At 50.8% G+C, this 22946-nt stretch overlaps 1 protein-coding gene across 1 annotated transcript; it reads left to right on the top strand.

Moving 5' to 3' along the window:
- The first annotated feature begins 22051 nt into the window (after positions 1–22051).
- LOC144155653 (kelch-like protein 10) lies at positions 22052–22897 on the top strand. The gene is made up of 2 exons (XM_077687236.1): positions 22052–22550; positions 22788–22897. The coding sequence occupies exons 1-2, from the start codon at positions 22052–22054 to the stop codon at positions 22895–22897; spliced, it is 609 nt and encodes a 202-aa protein (XP_077543362.1).
- The last annotated feature ends 49 nt before the right edge of the window (positions 22898–22946 follow it).

The following is a 22946-nucleotide window of genomic DNA, read 5'->3' as shown; positions in this document are numbered from 1 at the left end:
CCCTCAAGAGCTTTGGTGGTACTGCTTTTCAACATAGCCAACAAAGTGTTGACGAAAAAACTGGATTCGTCTGTCCGACAGCAACATCGAGATGAAACTCTTGCTGAGTTTAAACAAGGGCTCTACTAAGTTGCGAATATGTATTCTGGACATTCTTTTTTCACTCATCCTGTAAAATTGAATCATCATTCATTAAACGCCTATGTACTGTTCCTTTCGATGTGGTTCCTTGTGCAAGACATTTTTTTCGTGCATGTGAGTAACTTTCTTTTTGCACATTTGGAGCGCAGTATCCTGACTGTGGATTGGAAGACCCAAGTGGAAAGCGCCATGTGTGTTGCTCTTGTAATAGACGAGCGCCGCACTTGCAGTTAAACATGTCGGGATAATGTCCGGTGCTCCCCGAAAAAATGCGTCTAGGAGCGTTTCGGTGAATTTCTTTCATCTCCAGATAATCTGCTGCCGGCGGTGTTCATATTCGTATAATATACGTAGTTCCATGTGAGTGTTAAATTGCTCACTTCATTTCGCCTCAGGATTATCCGATATGAGATTTTAATTTTAAAAAATCAAATGTAACGTTAATGTAACGACACCTTACAATGTTCGAGAGTAACTGGAACGCATTCCTTTCTCAATATAGGATCTTGTAACGGGAACTCGTTTCAAAAACGGGAAGAAACGAGGAACGAGCTTTCGTTCCTTTTTAGAGGAACGTGTACAACACTGAGCCCACCACGCTCCACGCAGACACAAAGTTCAAAAACCAACTGCCCCCTTGTTTAACAATGATGTGAAGACGCGAAGCTTTGGTCGTTGAGTTTGTAGTTTGTACGTTGAGTTTGATCGATTGATTGGCTAGGATTTACCGCTGGTTCGGCGGGTTCGCCGCGAGTAGACGCATTAAAGGTTCGCGTTTTCCAAACATTGTCGTTAGAAAGAGGGGTAGTTGATTTGTTTGAAGTGAGGTGGGAGAATGAAGACACGTTTGTTATGTCTGTCAATCTTGGCTTTATTTGGATCACTTAGGAACGAACGACTTTACATTTACAATTTTGCATTGGGTTCGCTGTGGTAGACACTCAGAGGTTCTGCCATCGTGACTCAACACAGTATATTTGCAAACGTGAGATTTAAGCAGGAATGGTTTTGGGTGGTGGGTCGAAGTTGGGTCTTTAGACGCAACGAGTATTGGTCCAGCATGGCATTTCCGGTAGCCAAACCCACGCAGCAAGTATGTGCTACTCTGTAGGTACGCATCGCTTTGGTTGGGATTGGTCTACCAAAGAATCCATGGTTGGGATTGGTCTACCAATGAATCCATCACGAGAAAGCTTCGCATTCAACCATCGTCGTGATCAAACTCAACTTTCAAACTAAAAACCCCAACGACTTAAGGAGGAGGAGAGAACTTTATTCCAGCAAGTGGTCAGAGAAGCGCGGTGGCCACCGGCCTACGGCTGGTGGCAACTCCGGTTGCTCTTTTGACCAGGGCTTCTTGTGTAGTCCGGTCAGAGCTACCCAACGCCTCCCTCCACTGCTCGCGGCTGGTGATTAGAGGGAAGGGGTCTTGGGGTCACTCCCATATGAAATGACTTATTGTGGCGTGCTCCCCACACAGGGGGCATGCTGACAAAGGGAATTCTGTTGGATGAATATGGTGGAGGCGAGCTCTGCTTGGGGAGGCGTCTGTTTGCAAGAACTACAAATAGGCGCCTGGCTTGTCATAAGGGATGGGTGAGGCGGGGGAAACTGTCGACGCGAGAGGCGGTAGTTCTCTGTTATGTCATTAAATGTGATTAGTCGGTCTCTGGTGGAGCGCGCCCCGTGGTGAGGAACGAAACTCACGCCGGCTCGGTGTATCAGTTCGGGAGCCATAGCGTGTGCGGTTTCGTTCCCCTTCATGCCAGTGTGGGCTGGGGTTCATATGAGCTGCACTGAGTCCTCTGCTGTATTTTTCGTGAGAATTTTGAGCGCCGTGAGTGAGATGTCTCCCCGGGCAAAATTTTGAACGGGCGTTTTCGAATATGTGTCTATAATTGCGGGATGTGGCCTGTGTGTGAAGGCTACGGCAACTGCCGCCTCTTCCGCCACAATAGGGGAGATACAGCCCAACGACTTAAGCTTCGCGCTTTCCCAGCGTTGCGTAGACAGAGGGCTGGTTGATTTTTTCTTTCACTTCACCCGCAATCATTCACCACTATCGTCAGAGAAAGGGGACTTTCCTGCTGGGCGTATTGGCGTACAACGGCAACCGGGAGAACAATAAAGTTTCGTTTTAATAAGGCTCTTATATAGGTTCTGTAACGAATCATCTTAAGACCAACTGTAAAGATAAAGAGCAAGAACAGACAACAAGCTCCCCGAGAAAGCCGAAACCCGAGACGGACAAGAGCGTCGGCGGGGGTCGGGCCCATACAGAGAGATGGAGCTTCGTCCCCATCCGGGAAGAGAAGTTTTGGGTGGGGCACTCTGCATTGTGACTTTGACCAAGGAACACGTGTTGCTTCTGTGCGAGTGAAATTACTACAGTTTTCTCATTACATTTAACCGCTACTGTTGTGTCGACCTCATTGTTTTTCTGCAATTCAGTTTTTGAGAAACAGATAACACGTTCCATCCCGCTGCCGTACAATCTTTTCTCGTCTCAAACGAGTGTGGTTGGCGTCGGCGGCCGTCGACCAGCTGGCCGTGGCCCTCGTTGCACCGGAATATCTATCGGTCTTAGTGTATCCTTCAATGAAGTCTATATCCTCCCCATCCGCTCTTCACTCTCTCGCTCTAGCGCGCGTCCGCCCGCGCATTCCACCACTTACACTTCAGAGACGCGCCCAGCGCGCTGCATGATTGACACCTCTCGCTCTAGAAACACTCCACTAACGGCCGTGAGCAGAAGCTTTTTTTTTCAGCGTACGTCTACGAACACCGCCAACTTATATATGCAACACCATGCACCACTAACGCAGCTATTGTGGCACGGATAGCTGTATCTGTAGAATGACCTTTAAGCATGAATAAAATTTAGGAACACCCCGACTCAAGAAATCGACGTGTGCAAGCGCAAAATTTCTAGCCCAAATTTATGGACTTTTTCGTTTAAAGTTTCTCCCATGCTCGCCTGACACCTCGCGACAGGGCAACCGGGAACCGGTCATTCTAACGTCGGCTTTAATGTCAGCGGGTTGCTCTGACCGGATCATTATCTGACCTTCGCCATAGTTGCACTGGCACGACAGGCCAGGACGAGTCCATACATACACACATACGTACATACGCGGGGGTCTCTCGCCCTTGCCAACATAACGACCATTCACCTTGCACATAGAAATGTATAGCAACTTCACATTTAGAGTAAAAGGTTACTCTCAATACCTGGAGATTCCAGCTTCTTGTGGAGCTCACAGCACCGATAAGCCCCGGCCACGGCGAATGCTGAGAAGACGCTACCACGGAAAATATTTACATACATACATACATACATACATACATACATACATACATACATACATACATACATACATACATACATACATACATACATACATATATACATGCAATCATACATACAGGCATACATGCATGCATGCATACATACATACGTGCATACATACATACATACATGCATACATACATACATACATACTGTAAGGCGCGCACCAGTAGTCTTGGGGAACGTCTTTATTAGGCGAGCCTTGTCCTACGTGACAGGGAGCGAGCCCCAGAGAACAACCAAGACGGGCGTTGATGATGATAGACAAATAATGACGATGATGAAGCATGATTGCATGTGGAATACAGGCTTCCGGAGTACGAGTCCACTGGCGCATACCATTCTGCTAGTACTTCGCACATACCGTTTGTGTACAACTACCGGGGGATTGTCCGGACGCACATTCCTCTGGTGTCGGGGCACTAACCAGCGCTTACAATACATACATACACATACACACATACATACTACATTCACACGTACATGCATACAAATCATACATACATTCTTACATACATACATACATACATACATACATACATACATACATGCATACATACATGCATACATACATGCATACATGCATACATACATGCATACATGCATACATACATGCATACATACATACATACATACATACACACATACATACATACATACATGCATACATACATACATACATACATACTGTAAGGCGCGCACCAGTAGTCTTGGGGAACGTCTTTATTAGGCGAGCCTTGTCCTACGTGACAGGGAGCGAGCCCCAGAGAACAACCAAGACGGGCGTTGATGATGATAGACAACTGATGACGATGATGAAGCATGATTGCATGTGGAAGACAGGCCTCCGGAGTACGAGTCCACTGGCGCATACCCTTCTGCTAGTACTTCGCACATACCGTTTGTGTACAACTACCGGGGGATTGTCCGGACGCACATTCCTCTGGTGTCGGGGCACTAACCAGCGCTTACAATATCCCCCCCCCTTTGTGGAGCCGCCGACTCGGGCGCTAAGAGTGTGTAGACCGAGAGAAAAAAATTGGGCCCATCTCCCCGCGAGGGGGACTCGAGTAAATGCGTCGCATAGGGGGTGGGTGTATTGCGTTAACGTTTAGTGTTTGGGGAGTTGGTGGCAGTGAATGCGTTGTATCAGCAGCTTCTTGACGTAGTTTGAATGAGTCAAGGATATAAGGCGCGTTCGTAGCCTCCCATTCTATGTCGGCTTTGTGGCGCAGTGGGTAGAGCACCATGTACATTGCGTTCCGCCCGCAGGGTCGAGGGATCCAAACCAGGCGCCGGATGGTTTTTTTTATATAGTGTAGGGGGAGGGGTGCTAACTACGACTACGGACGTCAACGCGGGTGACATCGTGAGTTACTGAAATGCTCTGCATTTAAAATGGCTTGAGCCGGGAAACGTGCACGATCTCGGGTCCACGACAACGACGGTCGGTGACACTAGCGTTGGGGGTCACTCGGTAATTCACAGGGGAAGTCTGCTCTACAATGGTGTAAGGTCCGATGTAGCGGGGCAAGAACTTCTCACAAAGTCCTGGGGCACGAAGGGGAGTAGAAAGCAGAACTTGATCACCAGCTTTGAAGGAGACAACGCGATGCGTGGCGTCATAATTGGCCTTGCGCTCTTCTTGTGTAGCTGTTGTCCTCAGACGAGCTAGATGACGGGTATGATCCAGTCGAGAAATGAACTCATCGGGAATGTTGGTTCTAGGAAGTACTGGTGCGGACAAGAAAGACGTATCAAGAACAGAAGCTGGTTGGCGGCCATAAACAAGGAAAAATGGCGAAAATCCTGTAGTACTTTGAACGGCGGTATTATATGCGTCCGTGACGAACGGAAGAGTAATGTCCCAGTTTTTGTGGTCCGGTTGAATGTAAGAAGAAATCATGTCGGAAAGGGTGCGGTGGAACCGTTCGGTGAGGCCGTTCGTTTGATGATGGTAGCTGGACGTAGTGCGGTGAACAGTCGCGGCTGCGCGGAGAACCTCTCCAAGCACGGCAGAAAGAAATACACGACCTCGGTCGCTAAGAAGAACTCGGGGAGGTCCATGGCGTAAGAAAATATTCTTCAAAAAGAATTCAGCCACCTCGGTAGCGCAGCCTGTGGGAACAGAAGCCGTTTCCGCGTAGCGAGTGAGGTGGTTTACGGCGGTAACAATCCACCGATGTCCTGCCGAGGTAACGGGGAGAGGGCCATAGAGATCAATCCCTACAACTTCAAATGGAGATGAGGGACAAGGCAGGGGTTGGAGTGTCCCTGCGGGGCCGGAAGTGGGTCGCTTGCGATACTGACACGCGGCACACGACGCAACATATTTCGCCACGCTAGCGGATAGGCCGGGCCAGAAGTATCGGCTTCTTATGCGGTCGAATGTCTTGTGGAAGGCTAGATGACCTGCGACAGCATCGTCGTGAAATGCCTCCAAAATTTTGGGTTGAAGAAGACGGGGAATGACGGGCACCCATCTGCCGCCTGTTGGATGGTAGTTGTAGCGGTGAAGAGTGCCGTTAATAATTCGAAATTTGTTGAGCTGTCGTCGTGAGCGGCTGTTGCTGGGTCGACTCGCACCGCTCAATTGGTCAATGAGCTTCCGGCAGTAGCTGTCGTTTTTTTTTTTGGAAAGCACTGAAATCACTGGGTGGTTCCACGCGAGAGTCCACTGGCGCAATATTTAAGGATTGCGTTGTTTCAGAAGACGCCTGAATACCATCTTGGGTCGAGGATAACGGGCAACGTGAGAGGGCGTCTGCATCTGTGTGCTTCTTGCTGGACTTGTACACAACGTGGTAGTTGTATTCTTGCAAACGAAGCACCCAGTGTCCAAGCCTCCCAGTTAAGTTCTTGAGGGAAGCCAACCAACAAAGAGCGTGATGGTCAGTGACCACAGTGAAATCCCGCCCGTACAAGTATGGCCGGAATTTCTGGACGGCCCAAACTACTGCAAGACACTCCTGTTCTGTTATCGTGTAGTTCCTTTCCGCAGGTGTCAAAGAGCGACTTGCGCAGGCAATTACTTGCTCTACGTTGGGAGGTCTTCGCTGTAATAACACAGCCCCAATTCCGTGTCCGCTGGCGTCGGTGTGAAGGATGGTCGGTGCTTCCTCGTCGAAGTGTCCGAGAACAGGGTCGGAAGTAAGTGCGTGCTTCAATTTTTTAAAGGCTGTTTCACAGTCCTCGGACCACACAAATGGGGTACCAGATGCCAGGAGTTTGTGTAGGGGCGTAGCAATTGAAGCGAAGTTGCGGATGAAACGACGAAAGTAGGATGCCAATCCTAAGAAGCTGCGGAGTTCTTTTTGGCGGTCTGGGCGCGAGAAATTCAGCACAGCATTCACTTTATCGGGGTCGGGCCGGATTCCTTCCTTGCTAACTAGATGGCCCAATACTTTAATAGATGTACTTGCGAAGCGGCATTTCTTCGTATTGAGTGTCAGTCCGGCATTGGCAAGGCAAGTTAAAACGTCGTTGAGGAGCTGAAGGTGTTCTTCTAAAGTGGTAGAAAATATAACTATGTCATCAAGATAACATAAGCACGTCTTCCATTTCAAACCACGCAGAACCGTGTCGATCATTCTTTCGAATGTCGCCGGGGCATTGCACAACCCTAACGGCATTACGTTAAACTCGTAAAGACCGTCAGGCGTGGCAAATGCTGTTTTTTCTTTGTCTTGTTCGGGCATAGGTATTTGCCAATACCCAGATCTCAGGTCTAGACTTGAAAAGTATTCTGCACCTTGCAAAGTGTCTAGAGCATCATCGATGCGAGGCATCGGGTATACATCCTTGCGGGTGATGTTATTTAGCGCCCGGTAATCGACACAAAACCACACGGAACCATCCTTCTTCTGGACTAAAACAACAGGTGACGACCATGAACTCGTTGAAGGACGGACTATCCTGTTTTTGAGCATATCGTCGACTTGTTCCTGAATGATTTTTCGCTCCTTTGGTGAGACGCGGTATGGGCGGCGGCGAATGATGCAAGAACCATCTGTTTCTATTCGGTGGGTGGCTGCGGATGTTTGCCGCAAAACGGAGGATGAGGGGGAGTCAAATAGTGTTTCGTGCTTGGCTAGAAGATCCAATAGTGTTTTCTTTTGCTCCGGTGTGAGATCAGGACTGATAGTATCATCAATGGCGAGCGATGGTGATTTATGACCGGCCGAGCACTCTGCAGATGAAATAGACTCAAAGGAAATGACGCTCACTGCTTCGTCGCGCGGAACAGAAGCAATGGTCGCGCCTTGAGGTAATAAAATAGCCTCGGTCGAAGTACTCTGTGCGACCAGAAGAGCAGTTCCACGAGAAAACCGTATTAGGCAGGGGGGTACAAGAAGACCTCGAAGAGAGAACTTTCCGGTAGGAATAATAAACACATCGCCATCGAGAATTTCGGCACAGTGAACGGAGAGCATAGCTTCTTTTCCACCAATCGTAGTTCTGGGGAATCAGAAACACTGGCCAGGTCAGTGTCGGTCATACGAAGCAAGGGTTCTTTGCACGAGATCACAGTAGACGCCGATTTGAGAAAGTTCCAACCCAATATCATCTGATGAACACATGAAGGTAGTACTGCGAGCTGAATGTGATGTCGAATGCGGGCAATGGTAACACGGGCTGTACAGAGTCCGGAAGGTTGGATCATGGCGTTGTTAGCACCACGTAGAGAGGGACCAGGGTAGGGGGTTCATACTTTACGCAATTTGGAACACACGTCTTCACGAATTATAGAAATACTAGCACCAGTGTCGACAAGAGCTTCCACATCAATTCCTTCAACGAAAACAGATAATGTGTTTAATGGCCGATCAGGGGGACTTCTAGAAATCCATCGCAACGCAGTTTCGCCCCCAGAAACTGCAATTTCTAGTTTTCCGTGTGGTAGTTGGCGCCCTGGGAGGCCGGACGAAGCGGCGAGACAGAGCGGCGGCGGGAGGCGGACGGCGAACTTCTCGGGAGCCGGGGGCTGCGTTGCTGATCCGGGGTGTCGTTAGGCGAGGGAAAACGTCTGGCGTCGTGGAACCGTTGGGAGTAATATTGGTAGGATGGCTGACGGCTGCCTTGTGGGATGGTGGAGTAGGCGAGTCTTTCGTCTTGTTGGCGCCGTCTACAGAAGCGGGAGACATGCCCCCGGATGCTGCAATAGAAGATGCCGCGGAATAGGTCGCGGAAGATGCCAAGCCGGGTAGCCGTACGCAACTGCGGAGGAACAGCAGGTGGCACTGGGTAAGGATGGACATGGCCTGGATGCGAAGGGACAGGCGGTCGACTGACAGGAGCAGAGACAGTTGCCAGAGGGGAACATGCAGGTTCAGGGAGAGGTGCCGTCAGGACTGGAGCACTGGGAGCAAAAGGCAGTGGAGCCACCAAGGCGGGGTCAGAGACTGGGTGAACGTCCGTTCTAGGTTCTGAGGGAGGCACAAGGGAAGCCAGTTCCTGCTTGATTAGTTCACGCAGACCCGGTATGGAGGCCTCGCGGCGCGGTTCGGACAAACCGTGCGATGTCTGCACTGCCAGTTCCTCGCGGGTGATCGAACGTATCAAATAGCGCAAATCGGCTTCGTCCGTCGAGGCGCGGCTATCCCACTGGATTGGCTGCCGACGTAGTGACTGAAGGTCGTCGAGGCGCTGGCACGTCGTGACAATCTGGTTAATGGTGGGGGGGTTTGTGCGGCCAGCGCGTTAAATGCCAAGGGGGAAATTCCTTTGAGGACATGACGCACTCGGCTTTCCTCTGTCATGTCTGTATCCGCACGGCGGCATAAGGCGATGACGTCGTCAATGTACGACGTGTAGGACTCACCAGGTCGTTGCACGCGCTCGTCCAATTTCTTCTTGGCGGCTTCGGTACGCATAGATGACGCGCCGAAGGCTCGGCGCAGCTCCGATGTGAAGCGCTGCCAGTCAGGCAAGTCGCGCTCATTGTTGTGGTACCATGTCTCTGCTATTAGGTCAAGGTAAAAGCCGACGTGCCTCCGCTTGAGGCAATCGTCCCATCGATTGAAGGAGCTGACTCGCTCGTAATGATCCAGCCAGTCCTCCACGTCTTCATGGGGAAGCCCAGTAAAAGACCGGGGTTCGCGCTGCCGGCAGGTTATTGTCCAGGCTGGCGCCGATAAACTCGCCGAGGGAGCACCCATGGCGGCGTTCACATCGGTAGGGCCACCTTGCGTCATAGTGATTGCTTGCGCCTTGCGCCGACCTGAGCGGAGCTCCAGGGGTAGGCCGGGGGTCGAGGTACACGGGATCGAAGCAGCTTACCTCCACCACTTGTAAGGCGCGCACCAGTAGTCTTGGGGAACGTCTTTATTAGGCGAGCCTTGTCCTACGTGACAGGGAGCGAGTCCCAGAGAACAACCAAGACGGGCGTTGATGATGATAGACAACTGATGACGATGATGAAGCATAACTGCATGTGGAAGACAGGCCTCCGGAGTACGAGTCCACTAGCGCATACCCTTCTGCTAGTACGTCGCACATACCGTTTCTGTACAACTACCGGGGGATTGTCCGGACGCACATTCCTCTGGTGTCGGGGCACTAACCAGCGCTTACAATACATACATACACATACACACATACATACATAGATACACACATACATACTACATTCACACGTACATGCATACAAATCATACATACATTCTTACATACATACATACATACATACATACATACATACATACATACATACACAAATACATACGTACATACATACACACATACATGCATACAAATCATACATACATACATACATACATACATACACACATACATACACACACATACATACATACATACATACATACATACATACATACATACATACATACATACATACATACATACATACATACATACATACATACATACATTCACACATGCATACATACCTACATACATATATACATGCATGCAATACATACATTCACACATACATACATACATACATACATACATACATACATACATACATACATACATACATACATACATACATACATACATACATACATACATACATAGTCTGAGGTGTAAAAGAAATTCGAATGTCGAAGACGTTCAGCCACTCCCCCTCCAACCTCGCGACCACGTACAACAAGCTCAAAAAATTGGCCGCGTATCTGCACCTTTCGTTGCAAATGTCGACAAAAGACGATAGCCTTTGTCTACATTTGCCAAGCAAATGCCCCCCTTCGCTTTCCCGCTCACCCCTCATCTTGTTCCGCATGCGTCGCGCTCCTCCCAAGGTAAACACGCTAAAGGTTTGCTCAAGTCAATTTAAATTTACCGCGTTCCACAGCTCCAGGACGGGTGCCTCGATGCCAGCGCTGCCGTACGGCGGAGAGGCGCGTCAATCGAGGCGCCTTACTTCAGCGTTTATAGTACCGCGGTGCCCTAGTCCACGTGCATGCGTTCCAAGCAGAACGTGGAACCTATCTAGTGGAACCTTTCGTAACTGTTGCCGCTTGATTTCATAATATGCCGCCAGAAGCTATAGTGGTGCGGGCAACAGCAGGCGGCAGTGTGAATTTTTTTTTCTTCCGTGGATGTAGCATTTCATTTCGCAAAAATCAAGCATCCATGATGTTTTTATAAAGGAACCCTAATATTTCTTGTGTATTAATTTTCTCTCTTATATGAGCGTAATGTCATGTTCTTGTACTACAATGTTGACAAGTATGAACATATAAACCGGACTTAGACGTTTATATTTGGCTGTGAGTATATAAAACTATTGCGCAGCTTCGTTTCACCTTAGCCGGGGAGGGGGGGGGGCGATTCGAGTCACAGACAGACAGACAGACAGACAGACAGACAGACAGACAGACAGACAGACCAAGGAAGACTATCCTCTTTAAAAATGAAACTGAGACGCGACCCCAGTTTCTAACGCACTCATTAAATCTTGTCTCTACAGACAGCCCCCGACCAAGCAGCCCCCGAGTTGACGCTGAAATATCAAGTGATACTCAAATGAACGGCCATTCTAAAAGGCGCAGGGCTGTGTCGTGCGCTGCGGAAACTAGCTTTCTCTTCAGTCCAGCTCTCTCCACCTCTGTCGTTTTATCTCTTCGTCTCTCCGGTGTTGAAGTCCTTGCCGTTCGTGCGTGGTTGTTTGGAGAGGCAGCAGCATGTCGTCGACGCCTAATTAGGCCCCGCTCCGAAGTCTACTAATAGGACCCACGTTCCCTCGCACACAGAACCCCGGCTCCCCATGCCGCGGTGGAGCGCCCATGGCTCGAACGAGAGTAGCCGAGTGGCGGCAGCGTGGTTGCTGCCGGGCGACGACGCAAGCTGAAATCCTGATTAGGCGAGGTCTTAATTAGCCCCGGCCGCGACAAGTGTTCTCAGCCAGGAGGGCAGCGCTTTGTCTTGCCTCCCTGCCAATGTGTGATTCTCTTCAGAGAAATGAGCTAGCAACCGAGCTTATTGGCGCCTCGTGTCCCGCCCACTACCCGTCTTTCCTTTTTTTTATTTGGAAGTTGGGATTCCGGCTGAGACTGATTTAGGTGGTCAAAGGAAGAAAACAAGGCGCATTGAAAACGGCAGGGGCGCTGCCTGCCAACTTCCATGCAAGGCATGCTTCGTACTGGCTCTTGAATTTATATCTCAGAGCTTCGGCAATTACATAAACAGAACATCAGCGAAAAACTCACGACCCCACTAGTAAGGACACCTGGAACGTATCAATACAACTCTGTACAATACAATTGTAAAATTCAATACAATACAATCACTACATTTCTTTAGGCATCTGCAAGTTGCGCAGCGGCGCTTATCCGCAAAGCTTAATTCCTGCGAGGTAAGGCCTAGCGATGAATAAGGCCACCAGCCAACTAGGATGGCATCACGGGCAGCACATGCTTCCCGCGATACAGGCGTCCCCAAGAGCGACGCCTTTACGGCGAAGACGAAATTGTACGCAGCTCGTACGACGAAACGCACGGCTAACTGCTAACGTTGTGCTGCTGAGTACGAGGACGCGGGTTCGATTCCCGGCCGCGGCGGCCGCTTTTCTGATGGAGGCGAACAGCAAAAACGCCCGTGTGTTCGAGATTTCGGCGCACGTTAAAGATCCCTAGGCGGTCAAAATTAATCCGAAGCCCTCCACTACGGCACGCCTCATCGCCTGCGTTGCGCGGCGCGTTAAACCCTACAATCAATCGAAACGCACGGCTATACGAGGAGGGCGAGGACGGAGTATAGGTAGAAATTACCAGCCGCGCCAAAGAGACAAGCAGCTGAACGCTGGACAACAGAACACGAGTTAATAATCGTTTGTTCATAACACGTGCGTACTCGCTAGCTGCAGCGATGTGGGTCATGCAGCCTGGGCCATGATAGCAACGCCGCTCATGCACATGTACGACGTAGCAGGAGCAGTGATCGGGCGCTGCTTCAGCTGACTGGGACAAATCCCACATATGATCCAACGCATTACCCGCTCAAATCAGTGCCTAAAGGAATATGAACTCCGCAAAAGTAGTGTAAGTAACAAAATTTACGCGGGTAACGTACGCGTACCCCTACCTCCGTCTCACGAAATCCCGGATATCTAAGATTAGAGCCGCCATCCGTTAGTCCGTTCCTATCGATCTCGTCGTCCCTTAGTATACCCCGAACTGGTAATCGAAAGAGCCGCATTACACAATATTCTTGAGGAGAAAACTGGCGCCCATCCGGCAGGGTCGGCTATTCTGGAGACACAGTCTGGGATACCCCGCCCCACACCTCCCACCCATGCCGGACACCGCTCCGCCCTGGGGCCATCTACCTCGCATGAAAGTTCTCCCGACACCCCACAACATGGAACCCCGGACACATTCAGTGCGGGAGCAAGCCAGCTCGGACCACCTCGAGACAATTGCTCACTACACCTGTTACACTCGCACAGCCATCTTTAACGCTTTCATAAAAATGGCGAGCCAGTCTATAATAATTTGGTCCGCTGGTGGGAACTTTTAAATGTGCTCCTGGTTTCACCACTAAATGCTAACTCTTTGCATTGCACTTTGCACGTTAGGTGAGCGGACTCGCCTCAACAATCCTGGTTTGAATTTCTCCCTTTTCTCAAAACTGGTTTTCAAACAAAACTTTTTTTTTTTTGCAGCGAATGTCGTTGGGATTTTCGTCGCAATTACTCATACTGAGCGAAATTTTGTGGTTGTTCTTTAATGGAATGATAACTGCAGATGAAGTATTTAAAATTTGACAGAAAAAATTACAAAATATTTTACGATTAATCTGAAAACACGCAAACTCCGCTGCGAAGCTTAACGGAGAAGAGTGCGCGAAAACAATTGTCATCGTGGATAATCGTGCTTTTTTCATCATTTATATACCGCGCGTTAACTAAAACCCCCGAAGTTTCATCCTCTGGCTACAGCATTTCGGTCATGATAGGGCTTTCATATTTGTCTTCGCCCAGTAGCATTTCTTGGCTCACAGCTACAATTCCTATCAGCGGAAAATACTCGGGCGTCAACTTCTGACCTTTTTTCCGTTTCTTTCATTCCTCTCATGCCTAATAACTGCAGCCAGTTCGCTTTTTTTTCTCAGACAATGAGGCGAATAAAATTTCATGTTGCTACTAACTCACTTCGTAGTTTGAAAGAAATACTTGGAAATCTGAAGGTAACACATTCATTTCGCTGCAACTCTGAAATGTTGATCTATGCGTATCCCATTTTAGTAATGAACATCAAGAGCATCTGAGAGCAACATCCTACTGGGATGCGTAAGACACCATCGTCGCGCATTCTTCGAAGCCCTCCCTTGTAAGCGGTAGCGCATCGAAGTTACCCTAAGCTAGCTTGCTGCGGCGAGCTTCTTTGGCAACGATGTAAACGAGGCTATATAATCTACGGAGGGGGAGTTTTCGGCAGCCAGCTCGTGATGCGGTGCCAGCATGCGGAGGGTGTCAGGTTACGCCACTATTAACTTGCATGAACGTGTGCACGGTCCCCTACATGTATCGCGACGCTAGCATCTTGTGCATTCTTTGTCGAAGGTTTCTAGGCCTTGCTAAGAGTTTCTTAGCCCCACGAAATTCAAGGCAGAGCCTTATTGTTCAAGTGTGACCGCATATTTTAATTGCAGTGAGCAGGAGGAGGAGGAGGAGGAGGGGTACCTTTATTATCAGAGGAGAAAAAAGGGCTTTCGCAGGTTTCTCATATAAAACATTTCAGTTTCATTGGAGAGGTAATTTTGTATACCGAATTTCTTGTGGCCTCTAAGCTTTTGGCATGGCCAAGAAACTTTTTTCCAAGACTGTACATTTGTTCCCTCACCATGCTGCATTCAATCAAGTGATGCTCTGTGCATAAATTTTTCAAGAGCCCAATTGTTGGGTCGACTACCATAACGGGCGAGTCGTGGGCAGCTCCCAGTTTTAAATGCGTTCTATCGCGTAAAGCAGGGAGAATGACACTGTTCGGTCAACTCGAGTTTTTAAATAGTCTGACAATTTTAAATTTAGTGTCGACTAACGTCAATATGCCATCCCTGCCCAAAATTCTTAGCTTAGAACAACAGCACTGCTTTATCTTTTTTGTTATTATCCATACTTTTGTGTAGGAGGAGAACCATGAAGCAACTTCAGTTTAATAAGTTGAGGGGACAAGGTGATCGACTGCTCAATACTTCTGCATTCAGTGTAGCTTGAAATGAAGTAACAGCCTATGTGGATAAGAGCGATATGCGAAAGGAAACCAAAACGGGGTTACTGTGCAGCGTGGCTTGAGCTAGATTGTTCAATACGACTAGACTGCACGACACGCGATAAATACAGCGCTCAGTGTCTCGTAAATATCTCGGAACCATAATTAGGAGGGAAAAGAGTGCAGACATGGAACACTAAGGAGGAGAACCGAACTTGTAGCGTTAGCGAATGGCGTCCGTCGCTACCTGGAGGAGGATTCTTCGTTTTACTGCAAACAGACACGCAAAGCGAGCTTCGGTGGCCCAAAGTCGTTACGCACTCGCCTTTCCGTCGGCGGCGGCTGCGTCTCGTCATACAGGACGCCCTCCTTAATTCTTTACGCCAAACGAGATTCTGAGCTCGCATTAGTTATTAAATGGCGGGGATCCTGCTTCCAACAAGCTCTCGGCTACCGTGTACAAAGAGACGCTCCCGGCCCGGGTAAGGTCGCCGTTCTGAACGCGCATAACCATGCCGTTATCCTGTCCCACCTAGAATTTTTTTTTATTTTATTTTCCCGGCGTTGCGTTTCGCTTCCACCTGAGTGCCGCGACCATGAGCCGACGAATGCGTACACGAAACTAACACCAGCCCGGTAAGTGCTTTGAAGAAGACAAATGGAAGAAGGGCCGGGGAAAAAAGGAGAGTCCACCGATCGCATTACCTATAGATTCTTCCGAAAGGGCACGCGATGAATAGAGCGAACGGGAACGCCAACAAGGAAGGGAGGGGGTGCCTGGCAGGGGACAAAAAGGGAACCGTTAAATTACGCCCTTACATCGAGACGCTCAGATAACGCGCAGAGGCAAGAAAGTGAAGCAATGCCGGAGATTCAATGACCGCCGCACAGTGTAAACAGGCTCTGGCAGCAGCAGCAGCAGCAGCAGCAGCAGCCACGGTCGCTCGAGGGCTCCTCGACGAGCTGCCCCGAGCGGAAGCAGCGGCCGAGCGACCGCTCCCTTTCAGCAAACGCGAGGGGTCAACGAGGTTCCTGAAATACTGTAGCGCTCAGAGCATAAACGCCGCGCTCCTCCCCCGCTGGCTTCCGCTTTCAGCCATCTCTATCGCGAGCGCGGACGCATTCCATAATTCATGCGAAAAACGCGACGTGTCCGGCATTCCGCAGCAGCTGCGCGCCGCCGCTCCGCGCGGCTGAACGGGGCTTAGGTTCGCTTTCCCCGCTAGACGCACGTGCGTGTGTGCGTGCCAACTTTAGGAGCAAGAAGCCGGTGCTAGCTAGATAGCGCGGCCTGCGCCCTGCATCATATTTACAGGTTCCATAGCCTGGATATGCCTTTCTGGGTAGACAGTATAAAAAGAAACGTCACCGACAGAGCCGGCCACCCGGCTGCCGGCCGTTCGAGGAAAATAAAATAAGCGAGGGGTGAGGGGAATACCAGTAGCCTTTAGTTGTCAAGGTGGCGTCACTGTCCGCGGAACGCAGTTTCTTCGAGCGACGACCAAAGTTGCATGGTTTCAGCGGTTTCCCGGCGATGTGCGGCAGTTACATGCGAGGTATGAGCGCCCGGTGCGAGACTAAGAAAAAAGGGTGGCCGCAGAAACTTTGAATCAGGTTACGATGCCACCTAGTGTTGTACGGGCAGCGCCGGGGGGGAAATGCGGGCATGCGTGGTAATTGCCTTTGCGTAACTTTTTGAGCTCCTTTCGAAAAACATGTTAGGCGCCTGTAATTGTAAAGCAACCAAAAACCGAAACTCGTGGCAGTATCTGGTGTGCACATCTAATTGCTAAGGACGGTCGCGTTTGTGCTCTCTCTCGTCATTTATACCGTGAATGCGTCGCTAAGGGGTCAAAGCAACTTTAGTTGTCACGGTGTGTGGAGAGTTCTTGATGGCGTCTTCGTTATTTTCTCAGACAGGCTTAGCGGAATCATCGTGTCAATCTCTCGTGAGAGCAACGTGGGATACGACTGCAGGACGTTGCATGGTAGATCACCCAGGAATGAACTGTATTCGGATCATACGCCTCATCAGGTGTCACGGAAAACAGTGGACGCGGACAGACTACGCAAACACGAACTATAGCGAATACTTCAGTAAAGTACCGATTGTCAGGCTTCGGACCTCTTGACAGGCATACGTGACGTATTCAGTATACCTCCCGAAACTTCAGTGAGGAAGACAATGTAAAAAATTTCCACATCTTCCCGCGAGGGGAACCATGGAGTAGATGCGACGCATCGGGGGTTTCCGTTGCGTTTCCGTTATGTTAGCGTGTCCATTGTTGTTGTGTGTCCATATTTTACGCAGCATGTTCACCCCCGATGCGTCGCATCTACCCCATGGTTCCCCTCACGGGAAGATGGTGTAAATTCTAATCGGGGTGGCCGGTGCGTGTCACGGTTGCGCCGACCATCGCGATAGCAGGCCTGTTAGTCTCGATTCAAATCATCGGTGGTCATCGGATGTCATCGGAGCGGCAGAACGACTGAGCGGAGCGGCGCAGTTATGCAGCGGAATGAGAAAGAGCAGCGCATAGCAGCGCATGCGCATGTGTTAACCGAGCGGAAGCTGCGCGCTAACCCGCACCCACGCACAGCTGGCACGGCGACGGAGCGAGCGCCGGCGACCGCTAACACGTAGATGGCGCTGCGGTGAGAGCGGCGCTAGCCCGCAGCTGGCGCGGCGAGGAGAATGGGGGAGGGATGCGGACTACGCCGGACGACGCCAGAGGGACAAGGCGACATCTAATAAACTCTATCCGTGCACGAAGTGGGGGCTGCGGCGCTGGGGAGCTGACGCACATTTAGTAGAAGTTAAAGGCCCAACCACATACAGCGTACTTTCGGCGTTTTCTCGCGTGGCATCGCGAGCTGACGCGCGAGCAACGCCGAATGTCTACGCTCGCCAGATATCGGCGTCGACGCAGCGCGAGAAAGCAGCGGAAAGCGGGACATCTGGCGCCATCTGGCGTACACGAATGCAACCGGTGCAACTTCTCGATGGCGATTGAAACGTGCTGTGTAGCAGCGGGAGCATACTCTATGAGCGGGAGCTCGTCGAGCGCGTTCGAAAACTCGATCGCGATTCACTTCAATCGCGATTGCAAGGGCCCGTGTCTGCGTGTTGCCGCCGAACGACGCTCACGCGACGCGTGATTTCGCGTCCATGTGGTTAGGACTTTAACCTTTTCGTACCTATACGTTCCGGAAAGCACTCTCATTAAAATGTGTTTTGGTCTTTTGTGGTCGCGCTGCTTCGCGGCGGTCAATGGTTTCGCTCCGTGCGCGAGCATGACGTGCGCGCTGCGAAGCTTCAAGCACGAAGTATACCTTTGCATACCTGTTCTCGCTTCTCACTCTCCGCACTCTCTTGCGAGCCTGCAGACGCTCGTCTTCCATCCTGTTCCTAGTTAAGCTAGCGCTGGGCGCGTTGCTCTAAGTGCGCGCGCAGGCAGACGCTTTTTCCCGTACATGTGGTCATTGTTTACGTTCCTGAAAGCGAACACTCTCGATCATTACAGTGAAGAGGAAAATGTTTTTTTGATCTTGGGCGGTCTTTTGGATTCCGTACCGAAGCGCAGAACGTTTGCTCCCAATCGGTCGAAAGCACACGCGTACGTCGGTCGCTCATCTGCTGTTAACATCAGCGAACGTGTTGATCCGTTTTTATAATTGTGTCATTACCGTCAAATCTGAACAAAGTAAGATAGGATGATGAACGCAGACGCACTTAGCACAACTTTACTTGCTACTTGATTTAACCTTGATGTTATGTACCGACTGCAGCTTCATGGGTATTCAAAGTGTGAGCAAAGCAAATTTAGTGGCTGCCGTGATACTGATGGTACCGTCGAACGTCGCTTGTAGGTTAAACGGCAAGGCACTCTGGCCCCCTTTGTTTAGCTTGAAAAAGAAAAGAAAAGCCGGTGAAACCCTTATTGCAAAAAAAAAAAAACGAGGTTTCGCCAAGATTCGAACCACGGACTTTCAAAACAAAATGCTAGCACACAAGCGCGCGCAACCGCTCGACCATGCCAGGACAACACGCAGGCCTCAAGAATTTGGTACCCTAACAGAGGCTGCCAACGAATACTGTCGAGTGATTTGCTTTGGTCATGTTTGAGAGATTTGAGCCGTGATAACGCTTGTTTCTTACGCCCCCGTCTTGGATCCGAGGGCAGTTATGGTATTACTACAAGCGATGCAACCACAGCCCCCTTATTTGAGTCAAGATAAGCTATCGCAAAACCTCGGTCTTCCCTACGCAAGCCACGGTTGCAACGAATGGAATGGCATGCGCCGCTAGCATTCTGGCGGTGATAAGGCTTGGTCGTCACGCACCAATCTTGCAGCCAAGCCCCATCATGCTAATACTACAAGCGACGTAGCCAGAGCTCCGTTATTTAACTCAAAAAAAGCTATCGCAAATACCCGATCTCCCCGACGAAAACCCTAACAAGGCTCAAATGAATGAGCGCTTTCGAACAGAAATAGCTTGCAATTTGTCTCAATGCAGCCGATAACCGCAAGTTTGAAAAAATTGGTTCTCTTCTGCTGAAAGGAATGCCCCTAAAGCACTAGAAGGACGTGAAACCCGACCGCCGCTGCCAGCTTTCCGCTGCTTTCTCGCGCTGCGTCGACTGATATCTGGCGAGCATACACATCAGCGTTGCTCGCGCGTCAGCTCGCGTCGCCACGCGAGAAAACGCCGAAAGTACGCTGCATATGGTTGGGCCTTTAACTTCTACTAAATGTGCGTCAGCTCCCCAGCTCCTCAGCCCCAGCCTCGCGCACGGAGCGAAACCATCGGCCGCCGCCCAAAACGAGAGAAAAAAAAATCCACGTCGCATGAAGTAGCGCACGAAGAGAAAGTGACGTCATGCTGTGACGTTGCCGTTTGAAGGGGGTGTGGTCGGCCTGGGCCCCTACGGGATATGATTTGGGAATACGCACCCGGGTGAGGACAGCCCGTATCCCGTACTGGATTAAAGCCCGACAGGAGCCTTTGCGAGATACTAAGTGTTTTCGTCAGTCTATTTGGTTGCATCAGTAAGCGGCGACCACTTAAATTTCTGCAGGAATTTGCTTGAAAATGCTGTTCTGGTAGCAGGCAGGTCTTGGCTCAGAGTTAGTATACGTAGGATCTACTAGCATTCCTTCGTTGTACGTTAGATGACCAGTCGCCCGGTCGTCATTTTGGCTCCCGGACGAGGGAACCCTTCATGCTCATTAAAGTTCCGTACTACTACTATTTAGTTGTGTCCTATAAAAAGTCAGACAGTTTCATCTTCTACTAAGAGCTCCGAGTAGAGGCTTTTGTAGTATGATTTGTGTTTTGTTAGCGTTACTTAAGGAGGAGGAGGAAGAGGACTTTTACTGGAGGGGAAGGCTCTATGCCCTTTTCGAAAGGGAGGTGGTGTGGCGGGAGTGGGATGCTGGGGGGGTTTGAGGACAACTAGCTGGATATGTGTCCCCGAAGATGTAGGCATGAGCACCCACGTCGCATGCTTTAATGTTTTAGCCGACTTCAGTCTAAGCTGTACGCTGTTCTGTGCGCTGTACGTTGCTCTGGACTGTAGGCTGTGTCAGTAGCGTCGCGCGCCTATGTTGTTTGTTAAGCGCCAGATTCTGCTTTTCGGGGTGCACCAGGGTCGATGCTAGTATAAAGTGTGTTGGAATGATCTGCCTCTGCTTTGATTGCATGCCCACCCTGTGGACGAACAGTAAAGGATTTGTTTGTTTAATTGAGCCTGACTCCGCCCGTAATCTTTCTTTTTCTCACAGCCTCGACAAAGGCCCGCCGACCTAACAAACACATAACACTTGCTGCGCATCACGACTGCATAAGTGAGTGCGGGGTGTGACAGCGGCCCACAGTCTAACCCGCAACCTCCTGCCCTATGAAAACAAAATATCTGCCTTGAAACACATACGGTTTAACTTCAATTTGGGATGCTAGTCTTCCCGGCACTATTGCCATTAGCATCAGAAACAACTGCTGGGTGAAGAAAAAATGAATTTGTTGACTGCAGCTCGCGCCGCTCCTTACTGCTACTGCAGATTTGAATCGGCCGTTGTGCGAACCAGCAAGGGAACGCGCGTTCCCCCCGCACTGCACTCCGCACAGCGACGGCCGCGCTCCCCTGACCCTCCTTCGTGAGCTCTGACGTCGTGTCACCCGTGAACTTCTCGGCCGCCCCAGGATGACACCCGCCGGAGACGGCATTAAATACCGGAATGCCTACGAGGACAACAACACGGCAACGATTTCTGCCGGGCAGCTTTTTGGTGATCACGGCCGCCAACACAACTTCAAACCTGAGTTCATGGCCCGTTCCATGCCCGCGCTCAGAGTGCTGAGGAGAGACCGCGAATACTGCTATGTCGTTTTCCGGACCACCGATGAGGCCGAGTTCTCGGCGCATCGCATCGTGCTCGCCCCCAGATACGCGGGCTGTGGGTCGTTTTTCTCCGGCTCTAAAGAGAGAACGGGCTTTCTCTTCCAATGGGTGCAAGAGCCTGAAGGCATTGTGTGGACACCCTTCAGCAAAGCAGTCGTCAGTGACCTGAGCTCAGAAATGCTAGAGCCCCTCATCGACCTCGCCTACCAGGTTCCGGTTCGCGAGGGCGTAGGCCTTCACAACGTACGCGAGGTGCTCGACTCAGCCGAAACGCTGGACATCGCAACGTTACGGGACCACTGTCTTCAGCTGCTGGGGAAGAATTTGGAGCCAGAAAACTGCGTCGTCACCTACCAACTGGCTTTGAACAAAGGGTACGGGATGCTCTCCAGCGATGCCTTCGCTACATAGTGCGAAACTTTGACAAGGTCTGGACCACAAACTCCGAGTTTCAATCCCTGTCGCCCGACGAACTTATGAGCGTGCTGCACGATGACGAGCTTCACGCTCCGAATGAGGTTGAGTGCGCCTGTGGGGCCATTCTCAAGTGGATCGCCGGGAAGGTCGAGGACAGGCGAGGCCACTTCCCTCGACTCCTGCCGCTGATAAGGTTCGCCTTCTGCAGCCGCGCAGACATGGAGAAAGTCGAGAGCGATCCCCTGGTGCGCGCAAGCGAGCAGTCCCTTGAAGTGCTCTTGGTTGTCAAGCGGACGCTGAGCCAGGAGCCAGTGAGCCACGTTTATTGGAGGGCCAGACCGGACCTTTCCGAGCAGCGCTGGCTCAAGCCGCGCGTTCCCAAGGACGTACTCTTCGTTTTCGGGGGCTGGACCGACAGCGCGACCAACCACCTCCTCACGTACAACTGCCGTTCCAGTCGCTGGCTCCTCCAGCCTCCTCAGAACACGCGTCCGAGGGCGTACCACGGCGTGGTGATGCATAATGGCCTCATCTACTTCGTGGGCGGCTTCAACGGCCGTGAGTGTTACCACACAGTCGTAACCCTAAACGTGTCGCAGTTAAAGTGGGCCCCGCCCCCCCCCCCCCCCCCCCCAAGGTCGAACATGCAAGTAGCCCGTTGCTGCGTCGGCGTAGCAGTCCTCCAGGGCTACATGTACGCCATGGGCGGCTTCGATAGCGCGAACCGCACATAATCCTGCGAACGGTATGACGCCAAGCGCAGCCAATGGCAGCTTGTCGCGTCCATGTACTCAGTCCGGAGCAGCGCCTGCGCCGCGGCAGCCGCCGGACGTATCTACACCATGGGCGGCTACACGGGCCGCGAAGTACTCGTCAGCGTCAAGTGCTTCGACGCTGTCGGTTGATGCGTGTTCATACGTGAGGAACATGTCGAGGCCCCGCTACGGCCTGAAA

Source organism: Haemaphysalis longicornis, unplaced genomic scaffold (assembly GCF_048455015.1).
Source record: "Haemaphysalis longicornis isolate Haplotype H1 unplaced genomic scaffold, Haemaphysalis longicornis Haplotype H1 scaffold_1, whole genome shotgun sequence".
NCBI lineage: Eukaryota > Metazoa > Arthropoda > Arachnida > Ixodida > Ixodidae > Haemaphysalis > Haemaphysalis longicornis.
The sequence above is the reverse complement of the archived record's forward strand: the minus strand, read 5'-3'. Positions and strand labels throughout refer to the sequence as shown.